The 27125-nt window shown below is 39.0% G+C and overlaps 1 protein-coding gene across 6 annotated transcripts in view; it reads right to left on the bottom strand.

Moving 5' to 3' along the window:
• LOC134844416 (UBX domain-containing protein 1-like) overlaps positions 1–27125 on the bottom strand; it is a 583758-nt gene that overhangs the window by 489319 nt on the left and 67314 nt on the right. For 2 of the 6 annotated variants that reach the window (XM_063861083.1, XM_063861082.1), the window contains exons 2-4: positions 17991–18204; positions 7075–7527; positions 2103–2501 (exon numbers count right to left, since the gene is read on the bottom strand). The exons of 1 other annotated variant lie outside the window; for it this stretch is intronic. In XM_063861083.1, the coding sequence (XP_063717153.1) occupies positions 2152–2501; positions 7075–7527; positions 17991–18192 (1005 nt within the window). In that variant the 5' untranslated portion in view covers positions 18193–18204 and the 3' untranslated portion in view covers positions 2103–2151. Of the gene's footprint in view, positions 1–1636; positions 2502–7074; positions 7528–17990; positions 18205–27125 lie in introns of those variants that run through there. 3 more of the 6 variants (XR_010162682.1, XM_063861081.1, XM_063861084.1) reach the window with 3 other exon arrangements.

Below are 27125 nucleotides of genomic sequence, written 5' to 3'. Positions count from 1 at the left end.
TGTTACGTTGAACAGCCTCCTTTTCTTGTCTTGGTTCATGGCTTTCAGCGAGACTTCTATTCCTTCAATTCCGGGTGCCCCGCTTTTCATCCGTTCGTCTTAGAATTTCGGGAAGGTTACCTTCTAGTCTAGTTGCTGGATTTCGCGCCTTGATGGGAGATCTTTTTTTCACGAGACATTCATTCGCCGGTGCCATAAGCTCTTTAATCCTCCTTACAAATTTGTTCTCTGATACTGCCTTAAAAGGGTTTCTAAATTCTTCGAGAGCGAACTTTTCTCATTAAATGGTTTTCAGATCACTGAATTCGAATATCGGGTAATTTCTTGTACCAGGTCCAAATGTGATTTCTACAAATGGTTTCTAAATTCTTCAAGAGCGAACTTTTCGTTTTCAAGGGTTTTCAGATCTCTGAATCGAATATCGTGTAACTTCTTGTACGAGTTCCGAAAATCACCAAGCCTTATAGCTACTTTAACCTCGTCTACGACTTGTATAGAAATATTTATCCAGTTTCTTCTTCTTTAAACACTTTCCTTACCTTTTATCTGGCTTCTTTTACCTTTCCTTTTATATTTCTTCTTTGTATTTGTCTATCCACGCATTGAGAGTTCTCTTCTTTTCTTTCCGCAGACTCTCAAATCAACATCCCGGGTACATGCCATTGCAGACTTCTCGTTCATTTCCTCTGAGAAGAGCGTTTGTGTATTGACGCCCCGTAGAGCATCCAAGTCAATTCCGTCACGGGTCTCAGATTTCTTCGCTTTTTTATCATTTCTTATCAAGCATTCCAAGAGTTTCCGCTAGTGGTCTGACAGGTACCACGTTAAATGTCTGTAAATTTTTTAACCTTCTGCTGCGTTCATTTTTCCTTGGCAGAAAGCCATCCAACTCATGTGATGTCTTCCTGTTGGGGCATTTCCAAGTCCTCGGTTGTCGTGACAGAAAAATGAGTTTACCCACACGATCATGTGGGCGTGGCACAGTTCTACTAGCGACCTCCCTGCCGCGTTTGTTTTATACAGTCCGTAAGGCCGGTTGCATCTTCCACTGTTCGTACCGACTCGTCTCCCACTGCCGCGTTGAAATTCGCTCCATCAATGAGACACTTTTTGCTATATTTCAGTATGAGCGCTTCAAGTTCCTCGCTATATGTTTCATACTCCAGTGGTTCGCACCCCCACAGCGGAGGATATGTGGCTACTAGCGGAAGGTTCTCTACATCCATGGCCGTGTTGCGGTCTCGCAACTGCCGTGCTAATCGAAAGCGCAAAAATCTGAGATATCGAAAACGTTACCAATCAATGATTGGAAAAGAGCAATGAACGCAAGTAAACACAAAAAAAAACACTTGACTTTGTTTGTTGAAAAAATCTCAACTTTCGAATTTCAAAGAATAAAATAGATGCCTATAAGCTCTTTGAATTTCTAGAAAGATTTATGGCAGGCGCTTTTTTTTGATAATATTAACCAACTTGAGAAAACTGGATCAACAGGTAAAGTTTTTATTCCGCTGGAAATCTAAAAATTAAATTCCACTTTCGAAACTAGAAATCGTTCACGAATTTTTACGCCATTTGGACGTTCGTATTAAGAGAGTGCTATTTACATCTCTTTCAACAGATGAATTACCATTGAACTCAATAAGTGCATATATACCTTAAGTGCATCAATATCTTAAGACTTTTTCCTCAAAAAAAAATCGGCAAGACTTATATAAGAGTATTCACTATGTGCATTACTCTCAAAAAGTACCCGTCTTTTTTAAAGAGTAAGGAACGTAGTGAAGACTCTTATGTGGGTTTTGCTGATTTTCCTAGCCTAGCAAGCGTTTTGTTAGCTTGTTTGTCAGAGTCATAAAACATTCTCCCAACCAAAAAAACATCTCGTCATAGGTGACATGAGTTTAAACCTGAGATTGCAAGAACGACATTGTATTGGCTAATCTACCATCAAATGGATCATATAAAAACCTTATTAGCAAGGAAATATATATTAGGCGTGCGTGTAAAAAATAAAAGTACAACAAAATTGACCAGACATCAATTAACCATGAGAGAATTCCACCTTGAAAGAAGTTTGAGAAGAAAATAACTCAAATTACTGGATTGTCCAGTCGTCTCCTCCCCCTCTCCCTGTCCGCATTCAATGAGCTAAGTGATTTTGTTGGAAGTAGAAGTACAATCGACCATCGCTCGTGCTACTTCTGCGTTTAATTCATGCGATCCCATGATATGTCCTTTCAAAATATCTTTTCGGTTGAAGCTCTTCTTACAAATTTGGCATTCGTAGCGAACATTTCCATGCACTGACTTCATATGTCGAAGTGCATTTGGCCGACAAGTGAACTGATTATCGCATAGAGGGCAGCTGTAATACTGGTTTACACTGGGGCCAACTTCTGGGAGGGGAATTGGGATAACATCTTTGACTGGACTTGAGTATTTCTCGCTGCTTTTTGTCGATGTTATTGCTTTAATTTGAATATTCTTCTTCGTCCTACCTGCAAGATTCATATCCATGATAGTTTCAAGAACAAATCTTATTTGAGTAGGGATGAATGCCATCGAAGGATGGTATTCGGATTCAGTCATTTTCAGCGGAGAACATCCTATCATTTGCAAAGTGAAAGAAAATTAACAGACTGAAACGTCGGTTCAAAAATAATAACTACCAAAAACGTTCATCCGGAAACACAATCACTAAGGAAAAGCAGTATCAGAATGAACGAAAAAAAAATCAAAACAGCGTATATAATGAAGAAAAACACCTATGTCCCATTTTTAGAAGATAGTCCAACTAAACGGGGATGGATGGCGTGGAAAAGGAGAGGTGCTGAGAAAGCTAGCGTTCGAAACGCAAGCCGACATTCTAGTCCTAAATTGGGATAACATCTTTGACTGGACTTGGGCTATGGCAAAAGTTCCGAAAAGTATCGACTGGGTAGTCTCCAGAGAAGACCGCAAAGACACCACCTGTGAAATGGAACAAGGCCCTGAAGCTGCAGTTGAAGCAGTTAGCAGTGAAGACTGAAATTAACCGACTCTAGGTACACACTATCAATCTTCTACCAACGGAGTCCGGATCTAATGACCTAAGAGACTCAAAGCCATAACTAAGAAAAGTGGCTGAGAAGCATTAATAGCCTTATCTGGGCAGATATTATTCCGCTTGGAAGATCATACAGGTACTATGCAGACGATAAAAGGAGATGTACCTACTGAACAGTGGCGGAGCTACCCGTATTGAAAAACTACGCCTGACATTTCGATACACTCGACCAGGGCGAATCTTAATTAATGAACCACAAAAAAAATCAGTAGAATCGGACCACCGATCCATCCTGATGTCCTCATGTGACAAAAAGAGACCAAAACTCAACCTCAAAAAAGCTGACCGGCAAGAATTTGAGTAGTTAATTGAAGACAGTTTGACACAACCGGATGACACTAAATCGCTAGGAGCATTGGAAAACATTTTCAAGAGCAAAAAGGTAAGCAGCAAAGCGCTCAATGCCAGTGAGCACTCGCAAAGACTGCTAACTTTGGTGGTCAGAAGTGTGTACTAAAGCTAAGAGTAACATGAATATTGCGCAAAAGCTCTGGAAAACACCCTGTAACAATCTTCTGATTCCTGCAGTGAAAAATGCAACCGAGGTGTTCAAAATAACAGTGGAAAAAGCAAACGATATTCATGGAGGAAGTACGCGGCTGAATGGGATTCGGAAATCAACGAATCGTTCACTAAATGAAGTGGATGAAGCACTTAGGGTACTTAAGCTGAGAAATGCGGAATCAGATGGAGTCTAGATCCAACATCTAGGTCCAAGGGACAGGTACTACATCCTATACTTGGTCACCAGAAGCTGTGATGGCAACAATTCCCAAAATTCTTTGAACGAAATGCGGGGGAATTTCATTTCAGTGAATATCAAGATTCTGATCCGAGGGAGGTATACAGCATTAATCTCGTTTTTTCTTTGCTTCTTCCAGACGCATACCGTTTAAATTACGCTTCACCATAAGAAACACAAGTCAGTTTTGTTTGATGGAGTTGTCATTCGAGAGTCGATGAAAACACTCAAAAGCAAGAAGCATCTGATTTTTTTTTGAAGAAGTCAACAAAAAAGTTCCTGCCATTTGACATCAAACGGTTTTATGATTCTGTCGGACTACACTCTTTAGCTTCAGGCCATTTTAAAAGAGATTAAAAAAGATTAAAACAGAAAGTGTCAACAGATGACTCAAAGAAAAATTTAACCAGTGAGTACTCAGCAGAAACATCTGAATATAAAAAGAGTTATGATTGTTAAAACCTCCAATTATTGAAAAGATAACATTTTTGCTGATAAATTCCAAGAAAAAACTGTTGTTGCGGTTACAACAAAAATAAATGGTAGGGTGTGAAGACAAAATGTGCAACACGAGAGGAGTTCAACGAGAATCATAACCAAACCAATCAATCGAAAACGTTCGATTGAGCATTTCGTGGGACGTGCGTAGCCTGCCAAAAACAACCATGCCAAGACACAAACGAACGTGTCGTGAAGCCCTCAAAAATAAAGAAGACACGACGACGGAACCATCAGCAACGGCAAAGAAATAAACGGGGACTAGGAAAAAGAATGAGCGCCAGTTTTGTTGGCGAGAAATTACCAGTAACAACAGAGCAAGACATGAAGAAAATACAAACGAAAGCACCAATCCCAGGCTGCGACACTGGCGTAACGGGACGAGCAAACGCCCCTGTGTAAGTTAACTTTTAGGTTAAAAAAAACAACAATGTATCTATTTGAAGGTACAAAAGAAGTATCTCTGCAATTTTTTCATTACGGCTTCTCGGATAAAATCAAGCTCGAATGTATCGATTTTGAGGGCTCTCTTGCAGATTTTTCTGACTACTAATGATACCAGAAGAACCGGTTAAGTTGATACAAGTTTAGCCGAAACTTGAATGCTTTTGTAACCTCCGAAGAAACATTTTAAGCAGAAAAACTAAAGATAAATAAGAAACCCGAAACTGGTTTTGATTAGAAAATGAATTTAAAATGCATAAATGCTAGAAATGGTTCGGTTGACAGACTTTTCTAATTACAAAATGAATCAGTGATTTTGTTAAAGCAGTTGTTAACCCGAATAGAAAGAAATTAACAGTGCTAACGAACTGCCGTAAAATGCGTAAAAAGCCTCATATAGTCGAAAAAATTCAATTGGCAAAATCTAACACGCCGAAAATTCATTCAAAAACTATTTGTTCCCAAAAGTTTATAATCCAATTTTTTCGAAACAAAACGATCCGACGTCAATCTGCACTTCGCAAACACAAGCAAGAAAATGAAAAAAACAGTAGCTCTAAAAGGTAGACAAGGAAAGAAAATGCAAAAAATGCAGAAGAAATAATTCGATTGCAGTTACGGAAGAGAAATCTCTGACCTGGAGACTACGAGTCTCAAGTTCTCGCACCTGCGCCATTGTCGCTTGACATATCTAAATATTAGCCACTAATAAACAGAATTGAGTCAACAAAAATGAGCAGACAATTAATAGCCCGATTGCAAAGACCTTCTAGCAAGGGGGCAACCAAACTTGAACCAGTGCTTCATCGTCTCGAGTCTCTTCGCCACCATTGCGCCAAAAAATCAGTCATTGAACTTACAAAGAAGCATGTACAGATACACAAACTTACTAACTTGCAATTGTGTTAACAAATCTTTCAACAGAGATAGAAAAAAAATTGATCAACTGCTTCCAACATATTTGCCAATCGCAAGGTTTAATTTTGAAAAACCAATTCGGTACTCAGAACCACAATGTTATATTGTAGACCCCAATTGCATTTTCTGAAGTATGAATCACCCCTGTGGTTACGAGAAATGACTGGACATCGAGGGAACACCGGCAAATCAGGGTCCTAATTAAAAGCTAACCAGCTCGAATGGGATAAATAATATACAAAAAATAAAAACCTAACTAGACGAACCATATGCTCACGTTTTTTTAAGAATCCGCATATGCAATGACTTTTCTGGTGTAAATCAAGGAGCGGATCTTGGATATTTTCTCGAAGGGGGTGGACTTTCAAAAAAAAATCTTTAACTTTCTCGATCTCCTTTTTATAGGTCGACCATAATAATTTTCCCAGCTCTCCCACATCACTATGTTCCGTAGCACAGAATGTTCCGACCAGTCTTAAAAAACGACAACAAATTTATTTTTCCAATTAGTGTCGTTTTTTCGGCTTGGTGTGATAAATGAATCTGAGTGAAAAGCTTAGAAGCTTAGGAATTTTCGTCAGTCATGTAAAATATGCAATGTGGAAAACAATTTTTGAAGATAAATAACAAGAAAAACAAAAAAAATTGAAAGGAATTTTTTTAAAATAACTTTTCAAAATTTTTTCCCAAAATTTTTTAATTCCCAAGATAAAACTAAAAACTCCAAAAACTAACTTGATTAAAGTAAAAAGAAATTTTCAAGGCTTCAATTAAGCATAAATAAGCCTGCATAAATAATCTAAGCCTGCTCACTCGCTCGAAATTAGACAAAAAAATCAAAAATTTCAAACCGGTTTTTCTCAACACCGGGAAAACTTTTTCGAAATTTTTTGATGTTCGAATCACGACTGAAAAGGCTTCAATATGATATATCAGTCAATTCAGTCCGATGATTATTTGCAGTAGCTGATTTTGCGTGGAAAACAAAAAAGACTGCTCGCTTGCTTCATTCGCTCGAATTAAGACAAAAAATCCGAAATTTCAAACCGGTTTTTCTCAACACAAGGGAAATTTTTTGAAATTTTTTAAATGTGGTTCAAATCACGACTGAAGGGGCTTTAATATGATACATTAATTAACCCAGTCCGATCATTATTTGTGGTACCTGATTTTGCGTGGAAAACAAAAAAAAACTATAGCACACCCGAACACAAACTTCCTCCCCATTTTCAATGGTCGGAACAAAAACGTTAGAACTGAACTTGAGTCGAAGTACCATTCGCGAGTTTAATGAGAGTTCACCACAAATTACCCAAATCTTTACACAAATCGGTTATCAATGCAAGCCAAAGCTTATACTTACCGGTTTTCGCTAGCCCACCGTTTGAGTTTCCTACTTGTGGGTGCGCCCCACAAGCATCATCAGTAAATGAACCTATTTGACATCTTGGTCGTAAATCAAGCTCTTGCTCCCAATCGATACCAAAGCCCAAATGATTCTCGTTGGAGACGAACGATGGAATCTCACTAAACAAGCCGGGAATTATTTCCGAAGATTCGTATGGATCAATAGCTGTTGTTGTTCCTACTCGCAGTTGGTCAACACCACTACTGCTTAATTCTGGAAAATGATTTAGTGGACTGGCTTCTTCTTTTATACAAATTATATCATCATCGTCTTCATCATTAGCGCTTTCGTCTAATTCCTCTTGTTTGACTGTTTGGCTCTCCTCAGATACTGGAGGTCGAATCAAATGTTCGTGTATTGAACTCTTTTCATCACCTGCTTGTTTCAGCCGTTTGCAGCTTGAGGGAGCTAACAAAGGTTAAATAGCAATTAGTAGATAAACAGTAGTATTGTAATCGGGAAATCTTCCTAATGGTGGGTCCCTATATTCAAAGAAAATCCTAACATAAGGGTCTCTAAACTTTGCCAAGACTTAGCCCTTAGGATTTTGCAGAAAGCATATAGTCCCCGGCCTTGCACGATAAGACCACAACGAAACGACTAGTGGCAGCAAATTTGCGACAATTAAACAAAACACCTTTAATTTCTCTCCTCTTGCAATTTACTCGCAATTATGAGCGCAGGAACGCCAAAAAGGATAGTGCTATGATACAACACGTTAAAAATTAGTGTACGTTTTTAAGAACTCAAAAATGGTTGCTAGTAAATTAGAGTTTGATAAACCAATAATTCTGTGCGTCTCTCTGAAGAACGATGTGAAAAAATATGAAAATATTTGTCAAATATGAAATTAGCTGGAGCTAGATGCATTAATCAATGGAATTTAATGTCTGTTACCGCAGGTTTTTGCGTTTTGAAATAAGATTCCTCTCCGAACGAGAGCGTTTGGTCCTTTGTAAACATTGATGCAAAATAATAGTGACTTGCTGTAAGAAACTTTTAACAAAATGTCTTGTGCGCTTCAAGTGATTACTGTAGCTATATTTTCTTTACTTATTCCACCTTGAATTATCTATTTAGTTAACAGTAAATTGCTCCTTTAATTTACGTAGTTTCAGAAGCAAATATAAATAGAAACAAAGATAGCCAGTTACTGTGCACGAAGCACAGAATGTTACGACCAGTCTTAAAAAAAAAACAAAAAAAAATATTTCAAAATGGTGTCGTGATAAAGTTCTGAAAAAAAAATTTAAGTATACTTGAGAATCATAGTTAAATAGGTCTATAGGAAAACAATTTTTGAAGATTTTTTTTCGAATTTTTTTGCAGTAACTTTTTGAATTTTCAAAATTTGATTCCCAAAATTGCTCAAAAAAACTCCGAAAACTACCTTAACTTGAGTAAAACTAAGTTTTCACGGCTTGAATTAAGCTTAAATAAGCTATTGCAAGCATACACGGTCACCTTATTTGCTCAAAACTAGACCAAAAATCAAAAATTTCAAACCGGTTTTTCTCGATATCATGAAATTTTGAAATTATGTCGTTCGAATCACGACTGAAAGAGCTTTAATTGGATTGATCACTCAAACTAGTCCGATCATTAATTATGGTACCTGATTTTGCGAGGAAAACAAAAAGAAAACAAACTAAAACACACCCGAATATAAAGTTCCTTCCCATTTTAATGGTCGGAACAACCATCAATTCTGGTTTAAAAGCTATTTTCTAGCCGAAAAGAAATTCTGGGTCTCCCTCAATACCGATTCATCTTCCAAACTGTCCATTCCACGAGAAAAAATTTCAATTTTTTAACCATAAGATTGATTAGATATTCGGTGTGGGTAATTTAAAAACCTATCAATCAGAGTGAAATATTAATAAGGATAGCCAGCTGGTGTGCAGTAGCCGTTTTTTTCATGTGTTTTTGCAAAATAGTGTTATTTTTTGGGCGCAGCGTGACAAAGGGATCAAAATAAAACCTGAAATTTAGGTATACTTGACATTCACTGTAAAATTGGCAAATCGCGCGACGGTTTTTGTCGAAATCAGTTTTTTTTGTAGGAATGGTTTTGAACTTTTGAAGTTTTTCAACCCAAAATAGCGCTAAAAACTTTTTATTACAATTTCATGGCTAAAAACTATAGAACCGCTGCTTCTGCAGAAACAATTATCGCAACCCCTTATTTCGATGGAATTTTTCATCTCAGTTTTGATTGCGTGAAGTATAAGAAAACTCAAGTTTCCGAAAAACGGCCAAAAGTTGTAAAAAACGTTCAAAACTTTCCAAAAATGATTAAATTTTTCTGCAAACAGCACGTTATGGCATTAAGCAGAGAAGATTTCCAAAGCCGGGTTTATCGATTGAGAATTGGACCAGTAGTTTTCGCGTGAAGTCAATAAACTCTCACATAATCAAAACTGTCATCAACATCATTTGATTAAACCTACAGTTTTAGATGTGGCAGGACAGTTAGCGATAAAGTCCAAAAAACGGTCAACAACAAATCAAAAATTTGACGATACCAAGATTTATAGCTTTTTGAGTGAAAAACGGTCACAAAATCAAAATTTTTACTTTTCCGAAGGCGAAAACTTTTGGAGTAAAAGAATTGAGAGTCTTATTCGCACATAAGCAAATGCGCTACACGAAACCCCTTAAGAGAACTGAACCCAAAATCTCGGGCATGGAAGGGTAGTTTTCGAGAATATAAAAAAAAATGAAAAAATCAAAATTTCTGTTTTCAGAGGACGATAACTTATTATATAAAACTTTGTGTTTGTGCCTGCTAGGGCAGAGGACTTCCCACTACCCGTTATCTCTCTGAACCCACAATATCGAATTTGAGAGGTTAGTTTTTCAGAACAGTCGAAAAGATTGACAAAAGAGCCAAAAATCAACAACTTGACTATTCCGAGGGCCATAACTTTATGTGCAAAAAAATTCGGTCGTAGCCACTTCTGCAGGAAAGCTTTTCAAAAATTTTAAATTATTGAAACCTCACACTCATATTTGAGAGTAGTAATTTTCGAGAAAACGAAAAAAAAAAATTATGGGTCAAATATTAAGCGGACTTTCAATTGATAACCCTTTTTGAAAGTCAGTAGAAATTTCTGAGAAAACTAAAACTTTAGCAAAAAGTGAAAAAAAATTTGCAAAACGAACAAATATGAAAATTCAAGAAATAAATAGGTTAAAAAAACAACCAACATGAAAATGCGGAGGGAAGTGCTAAAATTGTGTTTATCTTGAAACGGCTAAAAATAAGGTCATTGAGCCGAGGAAAAAAAGGTCGAAGTAATTTTTACCGAAGATCTATTTTAGCGAAACAAAAAAAAAACAAAGGAAATACAAAGTCAAGGTAAGTAAAATTACAAAGTGTAGGCGTAAATTAAAAACTAAAAACAACATGAAAGAAAACAGCCAAGCCGACAACAGATAAGCGGACAAAAAATTGGCCAATTTTATATGAAACAGAATATTTCCCTATTGAACAAAATCAGGCCCTGGTCAGATTCGAAACAGGACCTTCGCCGTACCAGGAATATTCGTTACCTCCAGGCTATGTTGCCCAGGGCGCTAAGAAATTCGTATACACTATGGAACAAGGTAGAGATGAGTACAGACGTCCAGATCATTTCCTGCGGACAAAGTTGTTTACGGGAAAAAAGTCTAGTACCCGTTTGCAACAACCGTGCTTATCGCAAGGGTAAATGAAAACTTTGGGAATGACTAATTGAACATAACCTGATTTAGAGTTAAAATTAAATTGATATTTGCACAACTTAGTTGAAGATACCTATGGTAAACTTGGCTTTCATGACTAACTAGCGTAAAATGCACCTCCGGTACTCATTGTAAACCGCATATATTGGAAAAAAGATCTGCATTTTTTGAGTCTGGTTTTGTGGTTTGACAGCACCCAATTACAGGGTTCGTAATTACAAATTTTGCAAAGATTTTATTCAAATTTTTTTTTATACAAATTTTGAAGAACCGTAAAATTTTGTGAAGTTCTTCGAAAAACTTAAAATGAACTAAGAAACGTCACATCTGGGGAGCTAAAAGCAATTGAGCAGTCGCATTTGGACGCAAGATTTAACTGAATTCAAACGGGAAAATTGAAAAAAACCTAAACCATTGCAATATTTGATATAGCTTAAACGTGAAAAAATTATTTTGTTACGATGCAAAAAAATACATTGAAAAAGCATAAACATGGCGAGATAGTGAAGCCCGCATTTACAAATATAATAGATTTGATAGAAAAAAGTTTTAAAAATTAGGAGACGGGTAGGCAGACAATCAACTTAATTTAAAAAAGCAGGTATACAGACAGACAGACTTAATTTGGCCTCGAAAAAAAATTACTGAAAAATTAATGACCTTGCGGAAAACTAAATGAAAAATTTTCTTAAGCATTGCAGTATATGATGTAGCTTAAACATGAAAAAAAAATCCGTTTAACATGCGAAATTATTATGCTTAAACATGAGAGATGGCTGTCACTAGCATTTAAATATAGTATAGATGTCGTCAGTGGAAGATTTTACGTAAGAGGTACCAAAGTAAATTTCAGGCCTTGTAGGGACGATCATAACTCTAATTACAACTAAAACTCAAATAGGCAAACTTAGCGAAAAGATTACGGTTAGTTTACGCTTAGGCGGAATAATGGGTACTGAGTTATAATATAGTTGTTTCTCAGTTAGTTTGAGAATAACTGTCTGAAATGAGAGATTGCAAAGTGAGTTAATGCAGACATTTGTTTCTGAGAATCGTTCATTAACAAATTTCCACATGGATTTGATCAATCTACTTTTTTATCCGATAGGTTTTTTGATGTCGATGTATTTCTCGATTCGATTAACAAGCCTGCAATTTCTGAAGACAAATTCACCTCTGGCCTTTCCAGTCCTCGTCTTGTAATGTTTAAACACTTCCGCGTGATTCTTCTTTGAGGGTCTTGACGCTCAGGTAAACTAATAATCTCGTCATCTTTGGTGATAACCTTTGCGAGGAACAAAATACCACTCATTTGAATGAACATTGGAAGTGGCAGAATATTCAGAAGTTGTAACTGATTTCCATAGCACGATCCCTTGATACCTGTTATCCATCTGGCAACCTTTTTTGAAAACGTTCAGGAGACTGGAGTTCTGCTGGGGAGGCAGATACACACGAGAATCCTTATAACAGGATTGGCAGAATGAGCGATTTGTTCAAACCAAGCTTTTTGAAGGTTTTTACGTTCACAGCTAGATTCCTTCTGATCATGTAGAAAACTTTGTTCGCTTTCTTTGGTCATTTATCAAAGTGCGCTTTCCATGTTAGATCTTCTGCTACATAGATGCCGAGGTCTTTTACGGTTTTAGATTCATCCAATTTTGCATCCATCAGCTTGTATCTTCAGTCCTGTCCTCTGAATGTTATTTTGGCAAAATTGTCCAGTGTTAACTCCGTCTTATTTTCTTTGACCTAAATTACAACATGATCTAGGTCATCCTGTACTTGCCAGAAGTTCTTCCGAACAGCAAAAATTTTGAGATTGTCTGCAAAGATGAAAGGATCAGAGAATTGCAGGACATCAAGCAATCGTTTATGAAGATCAAATAAAAAATGGGTCCCTAGAGTGACCCTTGACGTACCCCGCTAACAACATCTAGATATCTTGAGCTCGTATTGTCCACTCTGACGAATTGTTTTGTTGTTCAGGTAATCTATTATGATTTCAAGCAGACAGCCTCCTTCACCTATTTATGCAAGTTTTTTTCACTAGCTCGAGGTGAGGAGTTTTGTCGACCGCTTTCAAAAAACCGGTGCAAAACGCAACAATTTCATAACTTGGGTCGCTGTCCAGTGCTTCGTGTATCTTCTGCAGAAATTACAACATATTCGTCAAAACAGATCTGTTTTTGACAAATCCATGTTGGTGCGGTGTTAAGTAACGACAGAAGTATTCATAGAGTGTAATGTATATAGATTTCTCAGGAACTTTGCTATCGATGTCTATGAGTGAGACTGGTCGGTAGTTTTCTACTCTTCGTCTGTCTCCTTTTTTGTGGATTGGGGTTACAGCAGCAACTTTCCATTTGTCGGGTATCTTACGGACTCTCTTTATGCTCTTATTTAGAAGAAGGCAGGTTGCAAAACCTTTGGACCACGAGAAATAGTAATATCTAGCGAGGATACAATGAAGTGAATTGTCGTTTTAGAGATGTTGAAACTTGTTCAAGTTGGATTCTCAGTTTCCACATCTTTTATACTGAAAGTTTTTTTTGGAGTAAACACTGAATGGAAGAACTCGTTCAGCATGTCGAACTTTTTGTTGAGAATGGTACACTGCGATTCACTCTTAATCAGAATTTTTGGTGGACTGGAAAATTTCGTTAGACTTTACAAGTGTTTGAAAATTTAGACCTGTATTTCTGGAGTGAAGCAGTTTGTTCTGGTAGGATTTGATTTTCTTTGATAGCATCTTCATTTGATAAAGCAGGCAGGATGTACACATTTTTTTGAAATAGTACTTCTCTTCGTTATGACTTTTCGCAAGCGTAAGTCTGTTTTCATGTTCACTGGAAAACGTTCTAGGTTTTTTCCGTTCTGCGTTAAACTTTCCTAGGCGTTTGGGTTCTAGCACTTTTGGTGTTACTCCGATTTGGCTCAGTATTTCAGTTACTTCATCGTTAGTAGGGACAAGATTTCCTCATTTGGTTTTAGTAGGATCCTCGGGGATCTCTTGTATTCTGAAACTTTGACTGATGTTGTGATTTATTCTGTATCCCACTTCATGTTTCGTTTTCCCTTGCATTCACCCCGTAGATTTTTCTACGGCGGCTACGGCAGCGTACGCTGGTTCAACCTTTTCGTATGTTGTCTTCGTAGCATTTCTGATTTTTTTGTTCGACTAAGTTTGCTATCGATGTCTACGAGTGAGACTGGTCGGTAGTTTTCTACTCTTCGTCTGTCTCCTTTTTTGTGGATTGGGGTTACAGCAGCAACTTTCCATTTGTCAGGTATCTTACGGACTCTCTTTATGCTCTTATTTAGAAGAAGGCAGGTGGCAAAACCTTTGGACCACGAGAAATAGTATTATCTAGCGAGGATACAATGAAGTGAATTGTCGTTTTAGAGATGTTGAAACTTGTTCATGTTGGATTCTCAGTTTCCACATCTTTTATACTGAATGTTTTTTTTTGGAGTAAACACTGAATGGAAGAACTCGTTCAGCATGTCGACCTTTTTGTTGAGAATGGTACACTGCGATTCACTCTTAATCAGAATTTTTGGTGGACTGGAAAATTTCGTTAGACTTTATAAGTGTTTGAAAATTTAGACCTGTATTTCTGGAGTGAAGCAGTTTGTTCTGGTAGATTTCCCTATCTTGCTCCAACGATTCTTTAACTAAATTTTCCAATTTTATTACTTGTTGTCTTCTATAGTTAGTCGGCTTTACTTTGGATAGAATTCTCTGTGTGTTCAGTTTCTTCATTAAATTTGATGTGAAGCTAGAGATTCAAGGAGGAAGACATTGTCTGTGCAATGTTCTTCTTGGAACATATATCTCAATTGCTTTGTCGAGATACTGGTGTAACTCATCATACATGTTGTTGATATTAGTATAACAGATAGGCTCGAACGGATTTTTCAACAGGTAATAATTTAATCCATCGTAGTCTGCTTTTCCGAAGCATTAAGAAAGCAGTTACGATAGAAAGCTACATCAAGAATGTTGTGACAGAAAGTCGGGTAATCAATTGCTTGTCAAAAGAGCTCGTCTTCAAACAACTCAATTATCAAGTTTTCATCTTCATTTGGGCTTTCTGATGCTTTCCAATTAGCCTCCAGAAATATTAGATCACTTCAGATGAAGGCAGGTTTTGATTTGGGAATGCTTTTCAGGAGTTTTTGGAAGTCTTCGATAGTGTCACGACATTTGCTATCTTCTGGTAGATTATAGAATGCGCTGAAAATAACTTCTGAGTCGTTTAGATTAACTTTACACGAGACGCATGAATCTGGAAAAGGGGAAATTATTTCTCCTTATACAATAGTATTTTTGATAGCTATTAGGCTTCCTCCGTGTGAATTTTTGTCGACCACAATTTCCCTTTCATTTCTGTAGATGTCATACTCATTTAGCAGTTCTGATTCATCGATGTTTTCATTTAGCCAAGTTTCACATAAACAGATAACGTTATAATCAGAAGCAATTACTGCATTTGCGAATTTCGTTCTTCTTTCAACGAGGCTTCTTGTGTTCAGCTGCAAGATGTTCAAGAAACTTTGTCATGTTGACAGGGTTCTGTCGGCAAATTCAACTCTCACCCCATCGTTAAACAGCTCCAAGTTCCTTATTTTGAGCTTTTCGCGCGGGACTCCTTCATCCAGAAGCTCCATTCTTCTTTTCAGGATTTGATTTTCTTTGATAGCATCTTCATTTGATAAAGCAGGCAGGATGTACACATTTTTTTGTAATAGTACTTCTCTTCGTTATGACTTTTCGCAAGCGTAAGTCTGGCTTCATGTTCGCTGGAAAACGTTACAGAAGCGTTCTAGGTTTTTTTTTGTGTTCTGCGTTAAACTTTCCTAGGCGTTTGGATTCTAGCACTTTTGGTGTTACTCCAATTTGGCTCAGTATTTCAGTTACTTCATCGTTAGTAGGGACAAGATTTCCTCATTTGGTTATAGTAGGATCCTTGGGGATCTCTTGTATTCTGAAACTTTGACTGATGTTGTGATTTATTCTGTATCCCACTTCATGTTTCGTTTTCCCTTGCATTCTCCCCGTAGATTTTTCTACGGCGGCTACGGCAGCGTACGCTGGTTCAACTTTCTCGTATGTTGTCTTCGTAGCATTTCTGATTTTTTTGTTCGACTAAGTCAGTGAGTCTCATCTACATGTTTTTCAACTAACCACCAACGTGAAGGTTCTCGGTCATTTCGTTTGCGTTCGCGAGAGTTCAGCAACGGATAAAGTTGTCCCGTTCATTGTTTTCCACACAGGCATTGCATAGCAGCATTGCATTTAATCCTATTTCCTTGAATCAATTTATAGCAGTAGGTGACGGAGCAATTTATTCAGGAGTCATGTGCATTTGTGAGTTACACGAGACACAGGAAAAGAACTTATCATTTGTAGGGATAACCTTTTTACACGTTTTATAGTTCTTTACCATGACGAAGAATTATCAATTAGATTCTTGTTCAGGACCCAGAAACTTAATCACTAAGTTCGTCACGAAAACCAGAATTTAACAACAAACTAACTTACTTTCTTCGCTTTTTGTTTTTCCTTCTTTTCTGCTGGGACGGACTTTGCTTCTTCTTGATTATTCCTTCTAGGTCGTTACCGTGTTTCTTTATCTTAGGTCGTTACCGTGTTTCCTTATGTCGGGGTCTTTATCTCCGGATTGGGATCTAGATGGATTTTGCTGTAGCTTCTCACAACTTTCTTGTCTTTTCTTTTCCTCTTTGAGAGCAGCTCGTTCACAATATCGTGCCACAAGATTAGATTTTCTGATTTAGGGATAAATTTTGCTCGATTTTGGACAATTTTGCTTGTGTCTTTCGTGTTGGGGTGAAGATTGTAACCAGGCTTCGTGATAACTTGTTTGGATAGACGAAAGCGTTCTTTGATGTTTCTCCACTTCTCGAGGGAATGATGTAGAGAGCTTGTAAGGGCCACCACGGCCGCCCTTTCAATTCATAATAACCTGAAACTATTTAATTACGTGATTAGGATTTAACGAGTTAATTAGGATTCTATAGAGATAATCGTTTAGTGGGGTTAGTTGGAAGTTAAATTGAAATAAGTAATTGCGCTGATTAATCGCGGACCCTTTCCTTTGATTAGATCATTAGATTATATTCTGGCCACTTGGAGCCGTCTTTGTTTGAACTTTTAGTTTCTGAATTTAATTACAATTTGAAATTCTTGCGATCGTGAGTGCGAGCGATGCAGCCACAAGAGCAGTGACAAAAGAGGGCAGGCAACATAGTACAGTACAGAATAATTGCCACCAACTGAACCCCTTTGGGATTGTGAATAGAACTGAATCTTGGTCACCCCGCTGAATTTAGTATCCAAGGTACCACCTTGCAAGTGTCGTTAAGAGAGAGAGAACCAACCTAGAGAAGCATTCCCCGAAATCTACAAAACCTATGGGAGGAATAACTTTAAGCAGTCCAAACTTTCTCGCAATCGATTTTCACTGAAACTTTTACAAAATTATAACCTTTTATTCATGTCGAAAATTTGCAATTCTGTCCGAAAACTCTAGGGGCAGTTTTCCAATGCACTTAGGCTACTAAGAAGTTCTTACCATGAATTTTTCATCATATTTCGTTATCGTCTGCCTTCTTGCCTATTTTCTACCAAATTTCACGAAAGAAAAAAAGCTAATAATTAAAAATCCTCACACCACGTAGAATAATTTTCAGATCAGATTCCTGAGGTAGGGGTCCTCTCGTGTAACGCCGGGGATGCTTTTCTGCAACGCCTTAAAGGATACTAAGTTTCTTTGTCATCTTACATCTTACTCCACGAGCTTCTTAGTGTTTTGTCGATAAGCCCAAAAATTAACCCAATTTCAATAGTCTCCAATTGAAATAATTGTATTAAGCTTTGATGAACTTTCAGCAATATATTTCAAAAATCAGATGATGAGTTGGGACGAGGGTGCTTGAGTCAAAAGGTCTTGCAAGCAAAGCTAACTTTTCTTTCTGCCTATAACTTCGAACGACTAATTCGAACGTTTAATACAAGCCCTATCCAGCTTGTGCACTGACGTAACTTAACTGAAGGGTAGGGTGGATACTGCATTTCCCCAAAAAAGGAGTAAAAACTTTTTACTAGTACTACTACTCACAATTTCCTGGGATCATCGTATTTTCACTTTCTTGTTGATTATCAGCACGCACAATCTGGACTGACAAAGTTCCCAAACATTTACTGAGCAGTTCATTCATAATGAAGAGCTGAGTATTCGTATTTTTCACATAACCCATCAGATTTTTGTCAATTGAAAGAGAAATCTGAAAACATTCTTCAGGAGGTACGATAGACGTCATTCCAAAAACTCTGAAAAGAGAAAATCAACTGTGAAATAAGCCATTCGATCAGAAGTCTGGAACACTTGTAGCATGTACCCGGAGATTACATAACGAGGTAAAGTAAAAAATTAATCCTATAACAAAAACCTAGCGTCAAAACCAGATCCTGTGTAACATTCGCCCGGAAATACATACCGACGGAAAATAAAGCTAGGTTACTACGCGACTGGCTAGCGTCTAAACACAGCTTCACATGCTTTTAACCGTCTCTACCAAAGCCAGTTCAATGTCAAGTTCTCGTAACATCGGGTCGACGCAATCATTTCAACTTAAAGGCTATCGGCCAAGCCGCTCAAATTAACCAAGTTACATGCAAAATAGTGAGCTCATGGCTGGGTCTCAGTATCCCGAGACCACGAGGTCACTCCTAAAAACAGGGCTACAACTTGATTAAAATATTACTATTGTTTTTGTTCAGTATGTAAAATCATCATATCCATCGGAAATGGATTAACCCTTTCCCTCAACTCTTAGCTTCTCATACTCTGATAATGAACTAGATGTAGATTCAATTCAAATCAGGACATTCCAGGAAGCTAAAAGTTGTTAAAATAAATGTTCACAAATGGTCTCCGGTACCCCTCCGGATTCCTGAATCCGGATGAAGAGAGGTCGTCTTCACAATCAGGAAGGGTAGCAAATTCTCCGTTCAGCTCTCCTGATTCTCGGGATCTGATCTTAAACGATTGTAACTGCACAATTGTTACAACTCGCAGCGCTCTTCTTCGATAATCACAATTCCGATCGATTTTCTGATATCGCTGTCCGTTTTCTATCTGTTCTTTATTAGCGAAAATTGTTGTTCTGTTATCTATTAGACCTAGAGTTGCGATTCTCGGGGTTTAGACCCGTACTAGTCTTATTGTTGTCTTTCTGTTTTTACTTAAAGGCAAAACACCAGTGCAGGCACTGGTTTCCTCTCTTACTCGATCTGCATATTCGTCCTAATACCCGAATTTTAATCCACTTAGTCTTGCTCTCGTATACGTACGTATTAGGATCCCTGCGTTTACGTTCGTAAAATTTCAGACCCTTCAGGAGCGGCGTTCAGGGATCCAAGTTGGCAAAAATGACCCTTCTGGTTTGGGACCCTTCCAAGTTGGCAAAAATATTACCCTTCCGAGTTGGCCAGAATAAAACCCCTCCGTATGGGCAAAAATATTACACTTCCGTTTCGTCCTGTGACATTCGACCAGAATGTGAAAAATGCAATCTCTGCAGAATTCGGAATTTTAGCAGTAAGCCTTCCGGATTGGTGGTTTTTAAGAACTAAGGGCGTTATTGGAACGTTTAGCCAAACGGTGAGGGCTGGAATATTCTAGTATTTTAAAATTTCAAAAATTCGAATGATGACGTCACGTTTCTGAGAAATGCTGAAACGGCCATTTTAACAAAAAACGTGTGAGAAAACACAACAACATTAGTTGCGCTGACGATAACAACGACAATCGTGATTGAAAAACAGCAGCAGATTGCAGAGAACGTTCCGAGTTGCAACTATTGTGCTGCTACAATAGTTGCAAGGCCGTTGCGAACAACGGTGAAGGGTAAGAAACCAGCCTTCCGGATTGGGAAGAAATCGAGATCAACGGGCTTGATTCACCGGATTCAAGAATCCGGAAGGGTCTCGGGACGGAAAACTTTTATTGACTCGTGTGAACTTTTAGCATCCTGTCATGTCCTGACTTGAATTTAATTGATATTTGGATTAGTTTTGACAAGGATGAGGTGCTAAGAGTTGGGGGGGAAAGGGTTGATCCATCTTCGATGGAGATGATGATTTTTATCTACTGAACAAAAACAATAGTAATATAATAAGTAGTAGCCCTGTTTCTAGGAGTGACCTCGTGGTCTGGGGATACTGAGACCCAGCCATGAGCTCACTATTTTTGCATGTAAATCAGTTAATTTGAGCGTTCTGGTCGAAGCCGGAGAACAGTAACGTTTTTGTCGACCCGATGTTAGAAAAGACCACCGAAAAGTACTGGCTTGGAAGAGACGGTGAAAAACATGCAAAGCTCTGTTTAGACGCTAGCCAGGCGTCTTTAGACTTAGTTTTGTTATCCGTCGATATGTATCTTCCGGGCGAATGTTACATGTATGTTTTTATGGCGCTCCTGGGTGTTATTCTTTTATAACATCATGACCGGCGGAACCGTTAACGAGCACTCCCCGCCGAGCGGATGCTCACATTAACGCCCTTAATAGGCCTAAAACCGCCGGGGCGGAAGGGTAGTTCGGAACGCGGAGGCCTTCCGGGTTGCCGTGAATAGTTTTTTTAACCTAGTTAAGACTGAAAATTCACGAACCAGGAAGGGTGGGGGGATCGGCCGTCCCCTCGTCCCCTGAGTGGTTGGTGACCAAAAACACTTAAAGATATAAGTAAAATCAAACAAAAAGTAGTATAATACCCAAGAAAAACAAAAAACATAAAAAATAACCGAAAAAACCAAAAACAGTAAAAAAAAAAAGTAAAAATTCAGTAGAAATCATCCCCCCAGACAAGATGTGATTCAACCCCCCCGTTTGTTTTTGATAGATATATTGTTGTTGCAGGCATTTATATCAGTCAGGATCGTTACGATCAATTTTGTGGCCCGCTTGTGAGGCTTGTACTGTAGGGTTATTTGAGCATTTGAGCACGGTAATGATAAATTGCGCTCAATCCGGAAGGGTTAGCTGATTTGCGCTCAATTCGGAAGGGTCTTGGGTGAAGACCGATCCGGCAAGCAGTACAAGGAGCAACAAGAAGGGGCTCAACGACAACAACAATCGACTGTTGGGTATCGTTAACAAGTTTTGTATCCCTTTTGGTACAAAAAGTAAGATAGTAATCTGTGGGGGGCTCGACAGTGCTGCACTGTAGTGACCCTTCACCGAACTGCGAATATCCGAGTTAAGCACCTTAATTCGGATAATAAACAAACCCGGAGGGGTATAGTAATACTAATATTATTACTTATAGAGCCTATATTAATAGTCTTATATCGTTTTTCAGTGAAAAACAACGAAAACAGACCGGTTTTTAGGGTCAAAATAGCGATATTTTGATCCCCCCACAAGTCGCGATTTTTGAGATATCGATATTTTTTGAAACAGAAAAAAGCGCTAAATTAGTGTGTTACATCGTAACTGCACTACTGTAATAAGTAGAACCGGTTAACTTTAGTTCGGAAGTGGTTGGAACTAGTTTGGTACCAAAAACCAAATTTTCCCATTTTTTGATAGTAAGAAACACTATAAAATCAGAAAATTTTTTGAAATCTTTGAGTTAGGACAGTAAAAATAGTTGTTCGGACAACGTCCACTAGTGAATCTACGAGTTTTAAAACCCGCTACCCGAAAGCCTTCCGGGTTGCAGAGAAATCGAACATAACGTGTTTGATTTGGTGGATTCATCAATCCGGAGGGGTCCAGGTAGCATAGTTTTTCGCAAATTTTTTCTACAAAAGCGTTTTAGATCGGGTCTTTTGCATTGAACTAGAAGAGTATAGGCCTTTTGAGCTCAGATCAATAATTTTTAGGTCGAAAGGACCAGATTTGCGGAAAAAGTTAGGCGGAACCTATAAGAGAGAAAATTTTTGAGTTTGGAAAAAAGACGTTTTGGTTAATAACTTTGGAACTACAGAGCATATCGAGTTGATCTTGGTACCAATAGATCAGAGATTAGCTGAGCTTACTGACATGATTGGGAAATTTCCCGGAAAAACGAGCGAGAAAATTTTTTGAGATTGTTTTTAGCAAATTACACAAATCCGGAGGGGTACACCCTTCACGTTTTATAAATTTTTCTGAAAAACCCTTATACCCCTACCAAAAGTTGATAGCAATTGAACTAAGTAACTTAGGACAGTTCTAGACAAAATAAAACTATAAGGTCTCTAGCAATTGAGTCAAGAGTAGGCATAGGAAAGTGACAAATAGAGAATGAGTTTAGACAAGTCAAGGATACCAAAACGAGGTAATAGCTCTAGGAAATTCATACCTGAAAAGCAAAGAAAAACAATGACCGATCCTTTTGTGGATTGGATCAAGCGATCCCGGTCTGACAAAAGGCGGACGGTTTCAGGCAGAATGGTTGAAACGAGAAGTCAAAAGACCTCAGAAGAGCGAAGAGAACTGTTAGAAGTGGAGGTCAATACGGACCATACCATGAATGACAACCAGGAAGTAAATGAACTGGAAGGGAGAGGCAGAAGGCTGGCGAGTGAATCTACCCCGGTAGAACAAGGCCATGATTTTGCCACTTCCACCGGGACATTGGATCGAGAAGAGATGTCGGAACTGTCCGACATCTCAACTGAGGTAGCGGCAACGAGAAGATCTCCGACAGACAACACTATGATGGCAAGCGGAACTGGGAAACAAACGACATCATCATCGTTCTCAGAAAGAATGAAGAACACCTTCGGAAACATCTTTCCATTCAGCATGGGAGGAGGAGCAGGAAACGATGGCGAGTCTCAGGAGGAAGAAGATGAAGAGGAGCAAGGGGACTCTGGATCTCAAGTAAGCCTCAATAGTTCGATCCAGGAGAGTGAGGCACACGTCGGAAGAGAGACTGGAACCATGGACAAATTTGGTGTAGTGACAACGATAAGCAAAGAGGCAAACACACCAGGCCAGTCAAAAGACTTCGCGATTAGAGCAAGTTCGGAGCCACAACCTGGTCAGAATAAAACCAGAGGGCTCGGCAACGCGTTAATTGATCCTGAAATAAACAAAGAAAAGACGTTGAAGCAGAGAGTCAAGGCCCGGATCTCGACAAGCACGAAGTTACCTGGGACCGACAGGGTTACACCACCACTAGTAACGCCACTCGTGGATAACGGGGCAGCACTAGAGGAAGCCTTAAACAACATAGTGGACAGTTTAGGAGAACAAAACGAGCAAATGTCAATAAGGATGAGTGAACTAGAAAGAGCAGTTCACATTGAGAGGGAAAGGCTGCGGGAAGAAATAAACCGCAACAGACAAGAAGTTGACAGGAGCGAAAAACGCTTGAAAGAGAGAACGGATGAACACATGACGAGGAACTTGTCGCGAATGACAAGAGAGGCGGAACAGAGGGAGTTACGCTTAAGAGCCGACATGGAGAAGTTAAGAATTCAGCAAGAGCAGTCTCTTGGGACTCTTGACACAAAGATAGATGCGATGATGGAGAGGCGAACTCAGGCTATCATGGATAGGTTGGACGGGCTACTAAGCAGCAAGAGTGGATCAAAAGAAGGAGAACCGAATTCGGGAGGTCCCAGCAGGGAACCGAAGGTGAACTTCAATGAACATCAAAAGAGGAAGACGTATGGATCCACTAGAGGCAGGGGCAGTTCATCAGGCTATGCCACAAGGGATAATGGAGCATGGGGCCCGAACAATAGAGCAAGTTCAACGGGGAACAGACAGACCTCTAATGAACAACCAACGCAAGGCACACATGCGACTGGGAGAAGTGATTCCGGTAACAGAGGGCATGCAAGCCCGGGGAGGAGTCATGTGGGCCAAGCGGTAAACACTCACGGCTATTCGGATTGCAGGGATGCACCGCATACAGAGCCTTGTATGTCATGGCCAAAAAACAGTATCAACGTGACACTGCAGAGAAAATCTTCGAAATCTTGTTAAACCGTTTCGGATCAGGGGTGCAGGGGCACCAGGCGATGATGCGCTTCGAGAAACGGAGGCAACGGGAGGATGAAACCATAGACAAGTTTCTCGATGATTTGGAAATGCTGAGAAGAAGCAGCCAACCGGATGAGTCAAACCGAAGGATGAACCTGGCCGTAGCCTCAAAAATCATCGATGGTGTGAAAAATGATGAACTTCGTACGATGCTAGCAACGCATTACACAACACTATCAACTAATGCGTGTGACATTCGACCAGAATGTGAAAAATGCAATCTCTGCAGAATTCGGAATTTTAGCAGTAAGCCTTCCGGATTGGTGGTTTTTAAGAACTAAGGGCGTTATTGGAACGTTTAGCCAAACGGTGAGGGCTGGAATTTTCTAGTATTTTAAAATTTCAAAAATTCGAATGATGACGTCACATTTCTGAGAAATGCTGAAACGGCCATTTTAACAAAAAACGAGTGAGAAAACACAACAACATTAGTTGCGCTGACGATAACAACGACAATCGTGATTGAAAAACAGCAGCAGATTGCAGAGAACGTTCCGAGTTGCAACTATTGTGCTGCTACAATAGTTGCAAAGCCGTTGCGAACAACGGTGAAGGGTAAGAAACCAGCCTTCCGGATTGGGAAGAAATCGAGATCAACGGGCTTGATTCAGCGGATTCAAGAATCCGGAAGGGTCTCGGGACGGAAAACTTTTATTGACTCGTGTGAACTTTTAGCATCCTGTCATGTCCTGACTTGAATTTAATTGATATTTGGATTAGTTTTGACAAGGATGAGGTGCTAAGAGTTGGGGGGAAAGGGTTGATCCATCTTCGATGGAGATGATGATTTTTATCTACTGAACAAAAACAATAGTAATATAATAAGTAGTAGCCCTGATTTAGGAGTGACCTCGTGGTCTGGGGATACTGAGACCCAGCCATGAGCTCACTATTTTTGCATGTAATTCAGTTAATTTGAGCGTTCTGGTCGAAGCCGGAGAACAGAAACGTTTTTGTCGACCCGATGTTAGAAAAGACCACCGAAAAGTACTGGCTTGGTAGAGACGGTGAAAAACATGCAAAGCTCTGTTTAGACGCTAGCCAGTCGTCTTAAGACTTAGTTTTGTTATCCGTCGATATGTATCTTCCGGGCGAATGTTACATGTATGTTTTTATGGCGCTCCTGGGTGTTATTCTTTTATAACATCATGACCGGCGGAACCGTTAACGAGCACTCCCCGCCGAGCGGATGCTCACATTAACGCCCTTAATAGGCCTAAAACCGCCGGGGCGGAAGGGTAGTTCGGAACGCGGAGGCCTTCCGGGTTGCCGTGAATAGTTTTTTTAACCTAGTTAAGACTGAAAATTCACGAACCAGGAAGGGTGGGGGGATCGGCCGTCCCCTCGTCCCCTGAGTGGTTGGTGACCAAAAACACTTAAAGATATAAGTAAAATCAAACAAAAAGTAGTATAATACCCAAGAAAAACAAAAAACATAAAAAATAACCGAAAAAACCAAAAACAGTAAAAAAAAGTAAAAATTCAGTAGAAATCATCCCCCCAGACAAGATGTGATTCAACCCCCCCGTTTGTTGTTGATAGATATATTGTTGTTGCAGGCATTTATATCAGTCAGGATCGTTACGATCAATTTTGTGGCCCGCTTGTGAGGCTTGTACTGTAGGGTTATTTGAGCATTTAAGCACGGTAATGATAAATTGCGCTCAATCCGGAAGGGTTAGCTGATTTGCGCTCAATTCGGAAGGGTCTTGGGTGAAGACCGATCCGGCAAGCAGTACAAGGAGCAACAAGAAGGGGCTCAATGACAACAACAATCGACTGTTGGGTATCGTTAACAAGTTTTGTATCCCTTTTGGTACAAAAAGTAAGATAGTAATCTGTGGGGGGCTCGACAGTGCTGCACTGTAGTGACCCTTCACCGAACTGCGAATATCCGAGTTAAGCACCTTAATTCGGATAATAAACAAACCCGGAGGGGTATAGTAATACTAATATTATTACTTATATAGCCTATATTAATAGTCTTATATCGTTTTTCAGTGAAAAACAACGAAAACAGACCGGTTTTTAGGGTCAAAATAGCGATATTTTGATCCCCCCACAAGTCGCGATTTTTGAGATATCGATATTTTTTGAAACAGAAAAAAGCGCTAAATTAGTGTGTTACATCGTAACTGCACTACTGTAATAAGTAGAACCGGTTAACTTTAGTTCGGAAGTGGTTGGAACTAGTTTGGTACCAAAAACCAAATTTTCCCATTTTTTGATAGTAAGAAACACTATAAAATCAGAAAATTTTTTGAAATCTTTGAGTTAGGACAGTAAAAATAGTTGTTCGGACAACGTCCACTAGTGAATCTACGAGTTTTAAAACCCGCTACCCGAAAGCCTTCCGGGTTGCAGAGAAATCGAACATAACGTGTTTGATTTGGTGGATTCATCAATCCGGAGGGGTCCAGGTAGCATAGTTTTTCGCAAATTTTTTCTACAAAAGCGTTTTAGATCGGGTCTTTTGCATTGAACTAGAAGATTATAGGCCTTCTGAGCTCAGATCAATAATTTTTAGGTCGAAAGGACCAGATTTGCGGAAAAAGTTAGGCGGAACCTATAAGAGAGAAAATTTTTGAGTTTGGAAAAAAGACGTTTTGGTTAATAACTTTGGAACTACAGAGCATATCGAGTTGATCTTGGTACCAATAGATCAGAGATTAGCTGAGCTTACTGACAGGATTGGGAAATTTCCCGGAAAAACGAGCGAGAAAATTTTTTGAGATTGTTTTTAGCAAATTACACAAATCCGGAGGGGTACACCCTTCACGTTTTATAAATTTTTCTGAAAAACCCTTATACCCCTACCAAAAGTTGATAGCAATTGAAAATTGAACTAAGTAACTTAGGACAGTTCTAGACAAAAAGAGAGGGCTGAAGGCACAAGACAACCATAATAGAGTCGAAATTAGGCAAAAGATAAGACCCTTCACCGTTAGTGTGAATTGTCAAATAAGTGCCTTAAGTTCAATCCGGAGGGGTCTAGGAAAGGACCCTATACCCTTCCCAGTTAATTCAAACAGCATAAAAGCAACGCAGAACGTATCCGGAGGGTTATAAGCTGAAATTAAGAAAACTACGAAAAGCTACTTTGACAGAGCTAAGGGCTCCGAATCCGGAGGGGTCTACTTTCCACAAAACCGGAGGGGTCCGAATCCGGAGGGGTCTTATAGTTGCTAATTCGAAGGGGTCCAAATCCGGAG

The sequence above is a fragment of the Symsagittifera roscoffensis genome, chromosome 4 (genome assembly GCF_963678635.1).
Source record: "Symsagittifera roscoffensis chromosome 4, txSymRosc1.1, whole genome shotgun sequence".
NCBI classification, from domain to species: domain Eukaryota; kingdom Metazoa; phylum Xenacoelomorpha; order Acoela; family Convolutidae; genus Symsagittifera; species Symsagittifera roscoffensis.
The sequence above is the reverse complement of the archived record's forward strand: the minus strand, read 5'-3'. Positions and strand labels throughout refer to the sequence as shown.